The following is a 16,485-nucleotide window of genomic DNA, read 5'->3' on the forward strand; positions in this document are numbered from 1 at the left end:
AAGCACATAATCTAAGCTGACACATCAGTGCAGTATTGAGGGAATGCTGCACTGTCAGAGGTGCCATCTTACAGATGAGACGTTAAACCAAGGTCCTGTCTGCTCTCTTAGGTGGATGGAAAAGATCCCATGACACTATTTCGAAGAACAGCAGGGGAGGCCTCCCTGGTGTCCTGGCTAATATTTATCCCTCAACCAACATCACTAAAACATTATCTGGCCACTTATTTCATTGCTGTTTGTGGGATCTTGCTGTGCGCAAATTGGCTGCCGTGTTTCCCACATTACAACAGTGACTACACTTCAAAAAGAACTTCATTGGTTGAAAAGCACTTTAGGACATCCTGAGGTTATGAAAGGCACTTTATAAATGCAAGTCATTCTGTTTTTCTTACTTAATTGGAACATTAACCATTTTTGAATAACAAAAATCAACAGACAGAAGGAAACACTAGACTCGTTGGGACTGTGCCAATTTGACTTCAGGTGGGGCTGTCATCTCATAGCACATCCGCACTGTGTCAAAGTGAATCGAGACTTTCTCCTTCTCTAACTCATCCTTCCTCAAGGCCTCAAAAGCGTGGAACTCCTCACCTCTCTCAGTCCACCCTTCCTCTTACAATCAACAGGCTTTTCAAACCCAAGCTCAGTGTCAACCTAATCACAATTCCTGATTTATCTCGCCTCCGCTCCTACTCTTTTCATGCTTTGAGTGCTGCACTCTGGGCGTTGGACCTTTGCCTGGGTCTCACAATGTGTAACAGTTGATGCCGTTCAGTAATGGTGCGGCAAGGAGAGACAGCACTGGGCGCAGCGCAGAGCCCCTGCCCGTACCTTCGTTCGGGTTTCCACCGGCGCTGATTCCTGACATCCACATGCCTTCGTGACAGGTGATCGCCCAGATGCAGCCAGTGCTGTGTTGGCAGAGGGGATCGATACTGCACAGCTCCACCCATGTGAAGGTTTTAACAAGTATATCAGCTGGCATCCTGCACAGGCACAAAACAAAAAGGTTAGAGAGCGAAGACCTGCGGCTTTGACTCGGATGCATATTAAACCCAAAAACAGAATCCAGACATTCTTGTACTCGGAGCGTTCCTCCACTGCTCGGATTTACTCAATGTCATGTCTCCAGAACGGACACAGAATAGGAAGGGCTGGCTGCTAATCCGGAACGGAACTTTAGAAATGAGACTGATTTCTCCCCTCACCGTCGAAAGCGCCGACAGATTGCCCTCCAGTATCTCACCCGAGTGGCCATTCTCCAAGCGTGAGCCTCGACACTGAGGGGTAGAAATCCGTCTTGTGCCATTGGCGAGACTGCCCGTTTTGTGCTATTGACAGCCTGTTACTCGCCCAGCCCCGTTATTCAGTCCCATCGATGGCCCATTACTCACTTGGCCCCGATATTCAGTCCTACCGACTGCCTGTTACTCGCCCGGCCCCCTTATTCAGTCCCACCGACTGCCTGTTACACGCCCGCCCCCTTATTCAGTCCTACCGACGGCCTGTTACTCGCCCGGCCCCAATATTCAGTCCCATCGACTGCCCGTTACTCGCCCGGCCTCGATAATCAGTCCCACCGACTGCCTGTTACTCGCCCGGCCCCGTTATTCAGTCCCACCGACCGCCTGTTACTCGCCCGGCCCCGTTATTCAGTCCCACCGACCGCCTGTTACTCGCCCGGCCCCAATATTCAGTCCCATCGACTGCCCGTTACTCGCCCGGCCTCGATAATCAGTCCCACCGACTGCCTGTTACTCGCCCGGCCCCGTTATTCAGTCCCACCGACCGCCTGTTACTCGCCCGGCCCCAATATTCAGTCCCATCGACTGCCCGTTACTCGCCCGGCCTCGATAATCAGTCCCACCGACTGCCTGTTACTCGCCCGGCCCCGTTATTCAGTCCCACCGACCGCCTGTTACTCACCCGGCCCCCTTATTCAGTCCCACCGACTGCCTGTTACTCGCCCGGCCCCGTTATTCAGTCCCACCGACGGCCTGTTACTTGCCCGGCCCCAATATTCAGTCCCATCGACTGCCTGTTACTCGCCCGGCCTCGATAATCAGTCCCACCGACGGCCTGTTACTCACCCGGCCCCGTTATTCAGTCCCACCGACCGCCTGTTACTCGCCCGGCCCCCTTATCCAGTCCCACCGACCGACTGCTACTCGCCCGGCCCCGTTATTCAGTCCCACCGACCGCCTGTTACTCGCCCGGCCCCGTTATTCAGTCCCACCGGCCGCCTGTTACTCGCCCGGCCCCGTTATCCAGTCCCACCGGCCGCCTGTTACTCGCCCGGCCCCGTTATTCAGTCCCACCGGCCGCCTGTTACTCGCCCGGCCCCCTTATCCAGTCCCACCGACTGCCTGTTACTCGCCCGGCCCCGTTATTCAGTCCCACCGGCCGCCTGTTACTCGCCCGGCCCCGTTATTCAGTCCCACCGGCCGCCTGTTACTCGCCCGGCCCCGTTATCCAGTCCCACCGACCGACTGCTACTCGCCCGGCCCCGTTATTCAGTCTCACCGACTGCCTGTTACTCGCCCGGCCCCGATATCGTCTTCAACAGGGCTGAACATTGCGCTGGGCATGTAATGGGCGGCCGACGCTGTACCGGCTGTTTTGCGCTAATGCTGAAGACAGATTTCTACCCCAAAGTATCAGCAGCCTGTTCGACCGTGGGGGTATCACACATACATGGACTATCCATCTGAAGCCGCTGGATAGCGATTAGGAGCAGGAGCCCTGATTGACCATCCTTCCATAACCCGGGGCTCTGAGGTAATTGCATCCCAGGTAACCAGAACTGAAAGTGAAGGCTCTTCACACTGCTCACTCTCCAGACCCGTGGTGACGACATTGACCATGAGGCCCATGGTGCCGGCACCCTGAAGTGCCTCTCTGTCAGTTTGTTTTCCTGGCCTCTCCCTTAAGCCAACTTGCACTGGGTACCCAGCGGTGGCGTAATACCTCTGTCGGATTACGAGTGGTGGCATCCTTAGCTCTCCTTTAAAAACCAGTGTAACATCAGCAAGGAAAGGCTGCACATGTCTCTGCCCCATCAACAAACAACTGTCCCAGCGCTGAGCCACAGATCACCTTTCGCGTCCCCCCCACCCCCGCCCTCCATGTACGTTCGGCACTGGTACAGAGTGAAGGCTCAGAGTGAAGCACCTACCAAAACTCCCCATCATCCTTAACCTTCAGCTTCAGTCTGGCCTTCTCCTCGATGCTAACATTGTTCCACTTGGGAGACCTGCAACAAGAAAAAAAAGTGCTGAACGTGTCTGGGACCGGGGGAAACCAGCCCAGACTGACGGGCTGCAATTACAAAGGTCTGAAATGAAATCAGTTTGGACCAATCGAGATCCCGATGGGTGTAAACTGGCATTAAATTTGAAGAGACCACAGGATGAGTGGTAAATATCACATTGCTGCAGTCAGAGAACAGGGTGCCTTGAAGGAGCTTTACTCTGTATTTAACAGTTACTGTACCTGCTCTGGGGGTGTTTGATGGGACAGTGTAGAGGGAGCTTTACTCTGTATCTAGCCCATGCTGTACCTGCCCTGGGAGTGTTTGATGGGACAGTGTAGAGGGAGCTTTACTCTGTATCTAGCCCATGCTGTACCTGCCCTGGGAGTGTTTGATGGGACAGTGTAGAGGGAGCTTTACTCTGTATCTAGACTGTGCTGTACCTGCTCTGGGAGTGTTTGATGGGACGGTGTAGAGGGAGCTTTACTTTGTATCTAAACCCATGCTCTGGGAGTGTTTGTTGCTGACACTTGGTGTCTTAAGTGGCCGAACTAACATCTCTTACTTGGATGAGCACAAAATTCACAAAACAAAAGTGAAGAGTTCTCCCCGCCCGTTACCTGTCACTCCACGGCCCGCTGTACTCCCTGTGACCCCATGGATTCCGCAATCGAAAGAGTCTTATCGAGGAGCTGTCCTGCTTCACCTGGTGATGAGAAATGAGTGGGTGAGGGTCCATGGCCGAACCAATAACAGTGACCCGTGCGCCAGCTACTCCTTATGCATAGAAACCATGAATTAAACGTCGAGCGCAGTGGCCGCTCATGATGTGTACTCGCCATGCGCATTGCAGTAATGGCGCTCAGAGCGGAAACATGAGGGAGAAGACAGAACATACAACAACAACAACAACAACAACAAACAACGTACATTTATATAGTGCCTTTAACATAGTAAAATGTCCCGAGGCGCTTCACAGGAGCGTTATCAGACAAATTTGATACCGAGCCATGTAACGAGATATTAGGTCAGGTGACCAAAAGCTTAGTCAAAGAGGTAGGTTTAAAGGAGGAGAGGTAGAGAGGTGGAGGTTTAGGGAGGGAATTCAAGATCTTATGGCCTAGGCTGTTGAAGGCACGGCCGCCAATGGTGGAGCGAAGAAAACCGGGGATGGGCAAGAGGCCAGAATTGGAAGAGTGCAGAGATTTTGGAGGGTTGTAGGGCTGGAGGAGATTACAGAGATAGGGGAGGGGCTAGGCCATGGTGGGATTTGAAAACAAGGATGAGAATTTTAAAATTGAGGCGTTGTCAGACCGGGAGCCAATGAAGGTCATCGAGCACAGGGGTGGTGGCGGGGGACGGGAACATGCGAGATCACACGGTCGGCGTCTTCTGCCAGGTGGTGGCTCGTTACTGGGTACTCACCGTGTCCGCGCCCATGATTGCGTAAGCGTGGGCGTACATCAAACCAAGGCCGTTTTCCTTCTCCAAATCCTCTGGGTTACTGACCTGGAACAATCCAAAGGAAAGCCAGAGTGTTAGGTTTGGAATCAGCGCCAATCTCCGAGATCCTGTTCCTGTATCCCAGACAGGGCTCCATCCTGATGCTACAGGCCAAGGTTGTTTGTCCCAACACAGCTCGATAATCCTAAAGGCTAAAAGATTGATTGTAAATTATATAACTTGTCCCCCTCCTCCATAGGCGATTTCCTGACCTCACTCATGCTGCTGTGGAGATGAGCCAAGTGGACACCAAGCGTTTTCTCACAGAAGGAGGCACTCAGAGAAAGTAGCCCACCATTGGGTTCCCCCAGGCCATGCTCCCTCTCTCCTCCGAGCCCCCAACCTCCAGTCTCCCTGAGCCCCAAACTCCCAGTCTTTCTCTCTCTCTCCCCAGAGCCCCGAACCCCCAGTTTCCCTCACTCCCCCGAGCCCCCAGTCTCCACCGAGGCCCCAACCCCCATTCTCCCCCGAGGCCCCAACCATAAGTCTCCCCTGAGCCCCCAAACCCCAGTCACCCTCTCTTCCCCCAAACCCCAGTCTCCCTCTCTCCCCCGAGGTCTCAAACCCCCAGTTACCATCTCTTGCTCGACCCCATTCCCATCTCCCTCACGCCGATCCACATTCCCCAATGTCATTCTCTGCGCCCCGGCCTGCCCCACCCTGGCCTCAGCTCTCAGCGGCGGGAGCCGGTGACGTCATGTTCCGGGGGATGGGCTGCTGAGGCGGGAAATTTAAAGCCTGAAGATCTCCTGAGGATATCCATGCCCCAATCTGGGAGTCTCTCGGGCAACGCTAGCCCCAGGCCTGACTCCTCTCTGACAAGCCCCATGAATGAAGCAGGCTGCTTGGGGACATGGAGCTGGAGCCCATCGGTCCTGCTCCTGGAGCAAAGGTTGAGAAAGTGGTGGTGTGTTGACATTACCTCGATAGAGCAGGACAGCAGAGTCTGCTTGGTGAGAGCACGGTTCACCAACACCCACAGCTCGTCTGACGTGGTGGAGCTCAACTTAATGGACTCAGCAATGCCGCTGGTGAAATCCTCCATCGCCTCGGACACTTGCCCGCCTCGTAAACTGGAATAGGAACCATTAATCCTACAGGAACAAGATCGGAATTTCAATCCACTTTCTTTCAATGTAAATAACTTTGTTATTACCGAGGTTTAAATCTTTAAAATGGCATATCTGAGTTTTACAGTGAAGGGTGTGGGGTATATCAGAGTTACAGTGAGGGGTGTGGGGTGTAGTGTCACAGCGAGAGGCATATCAGTGTTACAGTGAGGGATGTGGGGTATATCAGAGTGTTATATTGAAGGTTGTGGGGTATATCAGAGTGTTACAATGAGGGGTGTGTGGTATATGAGAGTGTTACAGTGAGGAGTGTGGGGCATATCAGAATGTTAAAGTGAGGGGTGTGGAGTCTATCAGAGTGTTACAGTGAGGTGTGTGGGGTATAATGATGGTGCCTTTATCTGTTTAATGTTTAGTGAAACTTAAGGCAGATAAAGCCTCGGGTCCAAGTGGATTGCACCCGAGGATATTCAAAGAAACTAGGGAGTAGATAGCAGAGTCACTAGTTTCCATCTATAATAATTCAGTAGAAAAAGGAATGGTGCCAGAGGACTGGTGGACAGCAAATGTAATTCCAATCTTCAAAAAGGGAGCTAGAACTACAGTCCTTTTAGCTTAACATCAATGGTAGGAAAGATACTAGAATCTTTGCTTAGAGGTCAGATAACAAAATTTCTAGAGACCGAGAATATAATAAAAAAAGTCAACATGGATTTCTAAAAGGATCATGTTTAACCAACTTCATTGAATTATTTGAAGAAATAACAGAAAGAGTAGACAAGGACAATGCAGTGGATGTGATATACATGGATTTTGCGAAGGCCTTCTATAAGGTGCCATATAGGAGACTCATGATAAAGGTTAGGGCGTATGGAGTCAGGGGCCAGATAGCAGAAGAGATTGAACGATGGCTACAAAACAGAAACCAGAGGGTAGGAGTTGTGGGAAGTTGCTTAGACTAGCAGAAAGTGTGACGTGGTGTCCTGTAGGAATCCGTGCTTGGACCACTGTTGTTTACCATATACATCAATGATTTGGACTCAGGAACTGGAAGTACGGTGTCAAAATTTGCAGATGAAATCAAATTGTTGTTCTAGCTAAGAATGTGAAGGACTGCATCAAAATACAGAAAGACAAACTGGCTTGCAGAATGGGCAGATAAATGGCAAATGAAATTCAATATAGCAAAGTTCATTTTGATAGGAAGAATACGGATGCCACTTATTCCTTGAAGGTAAAAAAAACTAAATGGGGAAGAGGAGCAAAGAGATCTGGGAATACTGACACATATATTCACCAGATGAGGCCATAAAAGTGCAAAACAAAGTACTGGTATTCATTTCTAGAGGAATATAATACAAAAGCAAGGAGGTAATGTTAAATTTATATAGGACCTTAGTTAGACCACACTTGGAATACTATTTGCAGCTCTGGTCTCCATGCCACAAAAGGGATAATGAAACACTAGAAAAAGTGCAGAAAAGATTTACAAGGATGTTGTCAGAATTGAGAGGATGCAGCAATCAGGAAAGATTGAGCAAGCTGGAGTTCTTTTCTCCGGAAAAGAAAACACTAAGGGGAGACCTGATAGAGGTCTTGAAAATTATGAAAGAGTTCGATAGGGTGGATGTGGAGAAACTGTTTCCACTTGTGGGTGAGTCCAGAACAAGGCGTCATAAATATAAAATAGCCCCTAACAGATCAAATAAAGAATTTAGGAGGAATTTCTTTTCACAGGGAGTGGTGAGAATGTGGAACTTGCTGATACCTGGAGCAGTTGAAGCAGAGAGCACTGATGCATTTAAGACGAGGCTTGGTGCTTACATGAGGGAGACGGTAACAGAGGAATATTGGGGCAGTGTGGGAAGAGGTAATTAAAGTGGGAGGAGGCTCGTGTGGAGCATAAACAACGGCATGGGCTAGTCGGGCCGAGTGGCCTGTTTTTGTGCTGTAGATTTTCATAGAATCGTAGAATTTTACGGCACAGAAGGTGGCCATTCGGCCCATCATGCTGGCTCTTTGAAAGAGCTATCCAATTAGTCCCACTCCCTTGCTCTTTCCTCATAGCCCTGCAAATTTTTCCTTTTCAAGTATTTATCCAATTCCCTTTTGAAAGTTACTATTCAATCTGCTTCCACCGCCCTTTCAGGGCAGTGCATTCCAGATCAGAACAACTCGTTGCTTAAATAAATGTCTCCTCTATGTGATTCCGTGTAATGCAGGGTGGTATTGGATTGTGATTTTGTGCATCTTTATTAAACTCTTTTGCTCTGGTTTCAAGAGAAAATATTTTTCCTGAAATTGTGCCCCAGGTACAATTACAAACCGGTTTCTCTAGTCTGATTCAGAGCCCCCAGATCAGGAAATAGGCTGCGAACTCAGAACTAGTAGTACTACCACCCTCTCTCCTCACAAATTCACTCCCGAGACATCCCCCCACCCCACCCCCTGCACCGAGGCTTTCCCTCCCCCAGACTCCGTTCTCCATCCCCAAGACTTTCCGTCCCCTCTACATCGTAGTCATTTTCTTCATCCCTGAATGCTCACTGTTTTACCATCTTGCAGCCAGTCCCTGACTGGGAGGTCTCGCTGCACAGGCAGTGTGTTTGAACAATGCACATGGAGAAACAGATTAACTTGAGTGAAACCTAGAACCATCAATACTGTCCTGATTATTCAAAGTGCCCATCCTCTCTCATTCCCAACACTTCTCCACACACTATGCTCAATGCCAGGCCCTGTGTCTGTGTAACTCACAGGTACTGCGGGCTGCACACTGACCACACTGCTCAAAGACACCAAGCAATTGTTGTGTTCTGCAGTATCTAGAATGAGCAGTCATTAAAATGAACTCTCAGAGGGACTGAGACCTGAGTGTGTTTGATGGGACAGTGTAGAGGGAGCTTTACTCTGAATCTAACCCATGATGTAAATGTCCTGGGAGTGTTTGATGGGACAGTGTAGAGGGAGCTTTACTCTGTATCTAACCCATGATGTAAATGTCCTGGGAGTGTTTGATGGGGCAGTGAAGAGGATTTTACACTGATTGCCTGAAATAGGAAATGTTCTATTCCCAGCAATGACATCCCTCACCTTGAGCAATAAAATTCATAAAGGAAGTTTTGAAATGTAAATAAGTAAATTCTTTTGTGTAATAGCAGCAAACCCAGTGTAATATAGAAGGAAACGCTTTGTTGCACGATTTAAAATTCCTACTTGGCGTAGGCCTTCTCGAGCAGAGCACTCCAGAGCTCGTTCCGCGAGGACGAACGGGTAAAGACCAGCCTCCGGCGCAGAGTCGGGAGCCGGTCATCGACAACCACCTCCATCCATTTTCCGTATTGCCAGAACTAGGAAGACAGGATAGGAAGGAAGAGGGCAAATGAAATACACTTCCTGAAATCGTGTCCTTTTGACTTAGTGTACCCCTCACCGATTTTCTCCCTTTCTCTCCCGAAGGCACTGATTCCTGCTCGAGTATCTTTCCACGGGCATTGTACCATCTTTACTCAAGCAGCTATTCTTCACATACAAGTCTAGACAGGAAGTATCAGCAGATTATTACCGTGGGAAGCACCAAGCCCCTATCCTGTTCATAAAGAACACCTACACATAAACTTTACAACAGGGAGCCATTTGATAGTGAGAATCCCGGCTGATTTTAGCCTCCCTGTCCCAGGTGCACTGATGCTATCTGCAGCCCCTACTGCTGCCCAGGTTAAATCAATAACACATGCACGAACACACACACACACACACACACACACACAAACACATGGGGACACATACACACATTTTTAAAAAATTTGTTCATGGGATGTGGGCGTTGCTGGCGAGGCCGCAATTTATTGCCCATCCCCAATTGCCCTTGAGAAGGTGGTGGTGAGCCGCCTTCTTGAACCACTGCAGTCCGTGTGGTGAAGGTTCTCCCACAGTGCTGTTAGGAAGGGAGTTCCAGGATTTTGACCCAGCGACGATGAAGGAACGGCGATATATTTCCAATTCGGGATGGTGTGTGACTTGGAGGGGAATATGCAGGTGGTGTTGTTCCCATGTGCCTGCTGCCCTTGTCCTTCTAGGTGGGAGAAGTCGCGGGTTTGGGAGGTCCTGTCGAAGAAGCCTTGGCGAGTTGCTGCATTGCATCCTGTGGATGGTACACACTGCAGCCACTGTGCGCCGGTGGTGAAGGGAGTGAATATTTAGGGTGGTGGATGGGGTGCCAATCAAGTGGGCTGCTTTGTCCTGGATGGTGTCGAGCTTCTTGAGTGTTGTTGGAGCTGCACTCATCCAGGCAAGTGGAGAGTATTCCATCACACTCCTGACTTGTGCCTTGTAGATGGTGGAAAGGCTTTGGGGAGTCAGGAGGTGAGTCACTCGCCGCAGAATACCCAGCCTCTGACCTGCTCTTGTAGCCACAGTATTTATATGGCTGGTCCAGTTAAGTTTCTGGTCAATGGTGACCCCCAGGATGTTGATGGTGGGAGATTCGGCGATGGTAATGGCTTTGAATGTCATGGGGAGGTGGTTAGACTCTCTCTTGTTGGAGATGGTCATTGCCTGGCATTTGTCTAGCAAAATACAAACACATACAAACGAACACAGTCTCACACACTCACACATACAAACGGACAACAGACATTTGTAGCTCTAGTGCCATCTACTCCAGTTGACGTGATTAATTCCAGATTCATACCCGAAAGCGGAAGATCCCAGCATACAGCTTCTGAAAGCTCTGGTCACTTGGAACTACGTATGAGAAGAGCTGACTATCCAGGGTCAGTGAGGACATGGCCGCCAGGAACCAACAGTCACCTGAAGAGAGAAGGGGAGAGAGAACGTAACCATGGATACAGCAAACGCACAGCAGGTCAGTCAGTATCTGAACGAGAAAAGACAGGGCAGTGTGTCTGTTGGAACCTGTCATTCTTTACAGTTGCTTGTGTGAACACAGGAACAGGAGGAGGCCATTCAGCCCCTCGAGCCTGTTCCGCCATTCAATTAGATCCTGGCTAATCTGTACCTCGACCCCATTTACCCAGCCTTGGTCCAAATCCCTTGATATCCTTACCTAACAAAAATCTCTCAACCTCAGTCTTGAAATTTTCAATTGGCCCAGCATGCACAGCCTTTTGGGGGAAAGATTCCAGATTTCTACTACCCTTTGTGTGAAGAAGTGCTTCCTGATCTCACTCCTGAATGGCCTTGCTCTGATTATAAGATTACGCTCCCTTGTTCTGGATTCCCCCACCAAACGAAATGGTTTCTCTGTATCTTACCCAATCGAAACCTTTTATCACTTTAAATACCTTGATTAGATCATCCCTCAATCTTCTATACTTAAGGGAATACAAGCCAAGTTTATGCAACCTGTCCTCATAATTCAACTCTTTAACCCCTGGTATCATTCTGGTGAATCTGTGCTGCACCCCCTCCAAGGCCGATATATCCTTCCTGAGGTGCGGTGCCCAGAACTGAACTCAGTTCTCCAGATGGGGATTGACCGAGGCTTTGTACAGCTGAAGGATCACTTCCCCCCTTTTATATTCCAGCCCCCTTGAGATAAAGGCCAACATTCCATTAGCTTCTTTGATTATTTTTTGAAAATGTCCACTAGTTTTTAGTGATTTGCTTACATGAACACCCAAATCTCTCTGCTCCTCCATGGTTCCTAGTTTCTCACTATTTAGAAAATATTCCAAATTGTCTTTATTGGATCCAAAATGGATGATCTCACACATCCCCACATTGAACTCTATTTGCCAATTCAACTAGATTAGTCAGACATGATTTACCCTTCACCAATCCATGCTGACTCTCTCTGATCAGCTCAAATTTGTCAAAGTGCTCAGTCACTCCATCCCTAATTACAGATTCTAGTAACTTCTCCACAACTGACGTTAAACTGACAGGTCTGTAGTTACCTGGTTTCTCACTCCCGCCCTTCTAAATAATGGAGTGACATTTGCAATTTTCCAATTCATGAATCAAGAGAGGAAGATTATGACTAATGCATCTGCAACTTCCTCACCTTCTTCTTTTAATACCCTAAGGTGAAAACTATCAGGACCTGGAGATTTGTTGATCTTAAGTGTCATCATTTTCTCTATTACCATATTTTAAAACTTATTTTAAATCCAATATGTTCCTTCCCTTGATTTATTTTTAGTTTCCCTTGTACCACTGCTATTTTGTCCTCTTCCTCTACTGTGAAGACGGATGCAAAGTACTCTTAACAAGTCTGCCATTTCCTTATTGTTGATTACAGTATCACCTGTGTTTGTCTTTAATGGGCCCTCATTTCCCTTAGCCACTCTCTTTCTCTTAATTTATAAAAACTTTTACTGTTAGTCTTGATATTCATTGCAAGCTTTCTCATATTCTCTTTTTGCAGCTCTTAACATTTTCTTTATATCCCTTTGTTACTTTTTATAGCTCTCCCAGTCCGTTGGATTTCCACTTTCTTTACATTTGTGCAATCCTTTTCTTTTCGCTTAATACTGTATTGTGCCTCATTCCATATCCACCCCATCACCAAGACCGCCTACTTCCACCTCCATAACATCGCCCGTCTCCATCCCTGCCTCAGCTTATCTGCTGCTGAAACCCTCATCCATGACTTAGTTACCTCCAGACTTGACTATTCCAATGCTCTCCTGGCCGGCCTCCCATCTTCCACCCTCCATAAACTTGAGCTCATCCAAAATTCAGCTACCAGTATTCTAACTCGCACCAAGTCCCGTTCACCCATTGCCCACGTACTCACTGATCTAAGTTGGTTCCCGGTCCGGCAATGCCTCGATTTTAAAATTCTCATTCTTGTTTTCAAATACCCACATGGCCTCGCCCCCTCCCTAGCTCTGTAACCTCTTGAAGCCCTACAAGCCTCCGAGATCTCTGCACTCCTCCAATTCTTGCCTCTTGCACATCCCCGATTTTAATCGTTCCACCATTGGCGGCCATGCCTTCCACTGCCCAATCCCTAAGCTCTGGAATTCCCTCCCTAAACCTTTCTGCCTCTCCCTCTCTCCTTTAAGATGCTTCTTAAAACCTACCTCTTTGACTAAGCTTTTGGTCACCTGTGCTAATATCTTCTTATGTGGCTCGGTGTCAAATATTTGATAATGTTCCTGTGAAGCACCTTGGGCATTTTACTATGCTATATAAATTCAAGTATTTGTTGTTGTTGATGATAAATGGTGGAGTGAGGGATATGCTCGGCCATGAGGTTACAGATTGTGGTGGAATACAATTCTGCTGCTGCCGATGGCCCAGAGATCCTCATGGACGTCCAGTCTTGAGGTGCGAGATCTCTTCTTAATCTATTCCACTTAGCACGGTGGTAGTGCCACACGACACGATGGAGGGTGCCCGCAGTGTGAAGAGGGGACTTGGTCTCCACAAGGACTGCAATGGTCACTCCTACCAATACTGCCATGGACAGATGCATCTGCAACAGATAGATTGGTGAGGATGAGGTCAAGTAGGTTAATCCCTCGTGTTGGTTCTCTCACTGCCTCAAGCCCAGCCTGGTAGCTATGTCCTTTGGGACTTGGTCAGCTCGGTCAATGGCGGTACTACCGAGCCACATGTTCTGTGCCCTTGCTACCTTCAGTGCTTCCTCCCAAGTGGTGTTCGATGTGGAGGAGTACTGATTCATCAGCTGAGGGAGGGTGGTAGGTGGTAATCAGCAGGAGGTTTCCTTGCCCATGTTTGACCTGATGTCATGAGACCTCATTGGGTCCGGAATCAATGGTGAGGACTCCCTGGGCCAGTTCCGCCCAACTGTACGAGGTGCCAGTAGCTCGCTGATAGTGAGATATGAGTTGCTCACCGATAGTGAGGTACGAGTCGTACACTGATAGTGTGCACGAATTGGCTGCCGCGTTTCCTACAGTACAACAATGACTACACTTCAAAAAGTACTTCAAACAGCACGGGTTAGATACAGAGTAAAGCTCCACACCACACTGCCCCATTAAACACAAAAGATGCAGTCTGACATTTTCATCTTCATCTTGGTCAATTATTCTGTGTGGAGATGGGAACCAGAGGGACAATTAAAGGATTTATTTTTCTGCTCCAACTTCTATTTTCACAATTCATCATCTTCCCCGCCCTGCCCCACCTTCCCCCCACAGCTAAACGCTAGAGAGCAAAAGGAAACAATTTGCTCCATGCAGTAAATCTTTGCTGCTCCCAGCTACGCCCAGACACCAGTGTCCCACTTCACCGTACAGCAGACAATGTGAGGTCAACGTTGAGGTAAAGTAACCGAAAAGACATAAGTTTCTTTAAACTTAACAATGAGAAAGATTCACTGACGAGCTCCCAGTGGCCAATACCACTTACCCAGCCGTCCCTGGCAGATATCGGTAGTGCTGGCCATGTTCACGAAAAATCGGGGCACTCTAAAGAGTTCCTGGAAATTGAAATGAAAGGCTAAATTTAGCATTGTACTTTTCAACCGTTCTGCGTAAGGGACCACTTGCAAATATTGGTACACTCTCTAGGACCCTTGTAAATACTGACATATTCCCAGGAACGCCTTGTTAGTGCTGACACACTCCCAACAACCCCCTGTAAATACTGACACACTCTCAGCGACCCCCTGTAAATACTGACACACTCCCAACAACCCCCTGTAAATACTGACACACTCTCAGCGATCCCCTGTAAATTCTGACACACTCTCAGCGATCCCCTGTAAATTCTGACACACTCTCAGCGACCCCCTGTAAATTCTGACACACTCCCAACAACCCCCTGTAAATTCTGACACACTCTCAGCGATCCCCTGTAAATTCTGACACACTCTCAGCGATCCCCTGTCAATACTGACACACTCTCAGCGATCCCCTGTAAATTCTGACACACTCTCAGCGATCCCCTGTAAATTCTGACACACTCTCAGCGACCCCCTGTAAATTCTGACACACTCCCAACAACCCCCTGTAAATTCTGACACACTCTCAGCGATCCCCTGTAAATACTGACACACTCTCAGCGATCCCCTGTCAATACTGACACACTCCCAACAACCCCCTGTAAATACTGACACACTCTCAGCGATCCCCTGTAAATACTGACACACTCTCAGCGATCCCCTGTCAATACTGACACACTCCCAACAACCCCCTGTAAATACTGACACACTCTCAGCGATCCCCTGTCAATACTGACACACTCCCAACAACCCCCTGTAAATTCTGACACACTCTCAGCGATCCCCTGTAAATACTGACACACTCCCAACAACCCCCTGTAAATTCTGACACACTCTCAGCGACCCCCTGTAAATACTGACACACTCTCAGCGACCACCTGTAAATTCTGACACACTCTCAGCGACCACCTGTAAATACTGACACACTCCCAACAACCCCCTGTAAATACTGACACACTCCCAACAACCCCCTGTAAATACTGACACACTCTCAGCGACCACCTGTAAATTCTGACACACTCTCAGCGACCCCCTGTAAATACTGACACACTCCCAACAACCCCCTGTAAATACTGACACACTCCCAACAACCCCCTGTAAATACTGACACACTCTCAGCGACCACCTGTAAATACTGACACACTCTCAGCGACCCCCTGTAAATACTGACACACTCCCAACAACCCCCTGTAAATACTGACACACTCTCAGCGACCCCCTGTAAATACTGACACACTCTCCCAGGGACTCCCTGTAAATACTGACACACTCTCAGCGACCCCCTGTAAATTCTGACACACTCTCCCAGGGACTCCCTGTAAATTCTGACACACTCTCCCAGGGACTCCCTGTAAATTCTGACACACTCTCCCAGGGACTCCCTGTAAATTCTGACACACTCTCCCAGGGACTCCCTGAAAATTCTGACACACTCTCCCAGGGACTCCCTGTAACTGCTGACACACTCCCAGTTTAGTTCATTCATCAAGTCCAGTTCATTAGTTTCGCCCAGTTCAGTCCCCTCCAGCCCCGAATTCTTACTTACAGTGGCGCGGATCCACTCGATCTCGGTCTCCGTGTCCAGCCCCAAAGACTCCACCTGAGCCGGGAAATTGGGATCTTCGAAGAGCCGCTCCTCCCGCAGACACCGGCTCCGTAGACTCTCGAAATCCTGAGCCTTGAAACGCAATGGGTTCTCCCGGGTCCCGGCCCTGACCCCCAAAGAGGAGGAGGAAGAGTTCGAAGAAGAACTAGAATTACCCATTTGTGCAGGTGTCACCGCTTCCGATACCTGCTCTCCGATCGCTTTTACCTGGCACGGCTCAGTCGCTCCTACGTGTCCGGTCCCTCCCTCCTCCCTTTCTATCCCCTCCTTATCCCTCCCTCTCCCCTTTCTTTCCCTCCCTCCCTCCCTCAGTCTCCCCCTCCCTCCCACAGTCTCCCCCTCCCTTCCTCCCCCTCCCTCCCTCCCTTTCTCCCCCTCCCTCCCTCCCTTTCTCCCCCTCCCTCCCTCCCTTTCTCCCCCTCCCTCCCTTTCTCTCCACTCCCTCCCTCCCTTCCTTTCTCCCCCTCTTCTCCCTCTGTTTCTCCCCCCTCCCTCCCTCCGTTTCTCCCCCTCCCTCCCTCCGTTTCTCCCCCTCCCTCCCTCCGTTTCTCCCCTTCCCTCCCTCCTTTTTCCCCCCTCCATCTCTCCCTTTCTCCCACTCCCTCCCTCC

General features: G+C 49.2%; 1 protein-coding gene across 1 annotated transcript in view; it reads right to left on the bottom strand.

Moving 5' to 3' along the window:
* Positions 1-16,087, bottom strand: part of capn12 (calpain 12) — a 48,279-nt gene extending 32,192 nt beyond the window's left edge. The window contains exons 1-9 of the mRNA XM_067975034.1: positions 15,816-16,087; positions 14,176-14,245; positions 10,520-10,638; positions 9,043-9,176; positions 5,679-5,850; positions 4,679-4,762; positions 3,874-3,959; positions 3,179-3,256; positions 835-989 (exon numbers count right to left, since the gene is read on the bottom strand). Coding sequence (XP_067831135.1) covers positions 835-989; positions 3,179-3,256; positions 3,874-3,959; positions 4,679-4,762; positions 5,679-5,850; positions 9,043-9,176; positions 10,520-10,638; positions 14,176-14,245; positions 15,816-16,034 — 1,117 coding nt within the window. The 5' untranslated portion in view covers positions 16,035-16,087. The remainder of the gene's footprint in view (positions 1-834; positions 990-3,178; positions 3,257-3,873; positions 3,960-4,678; positions 4,763-5,678; positions 5,851-9,042; positions 9,177-10,519; positions 10,639-14,175; positions 14,246-15,815) is intronic.
* Between the last annotated feature and the right edge of the window lie 398 nt (positions 16,088-16,485).

This window comes from Heptranchias perlo, chromosome 41 (assembly GCF_035084215.1).
Source record: "Heptranchias perlo isolate sHepPer1 chromosome 41, sHepPer1.hap1, whole genome shotgun sequence".
In the NCBI taxonomy this organism is placed as follows: Eukaryota; Metazoa; Chordata; class Chondrichthyes; order Hexanchiformes; family Hexanchidae; genus Heptranchias; species Heptranchias perlo.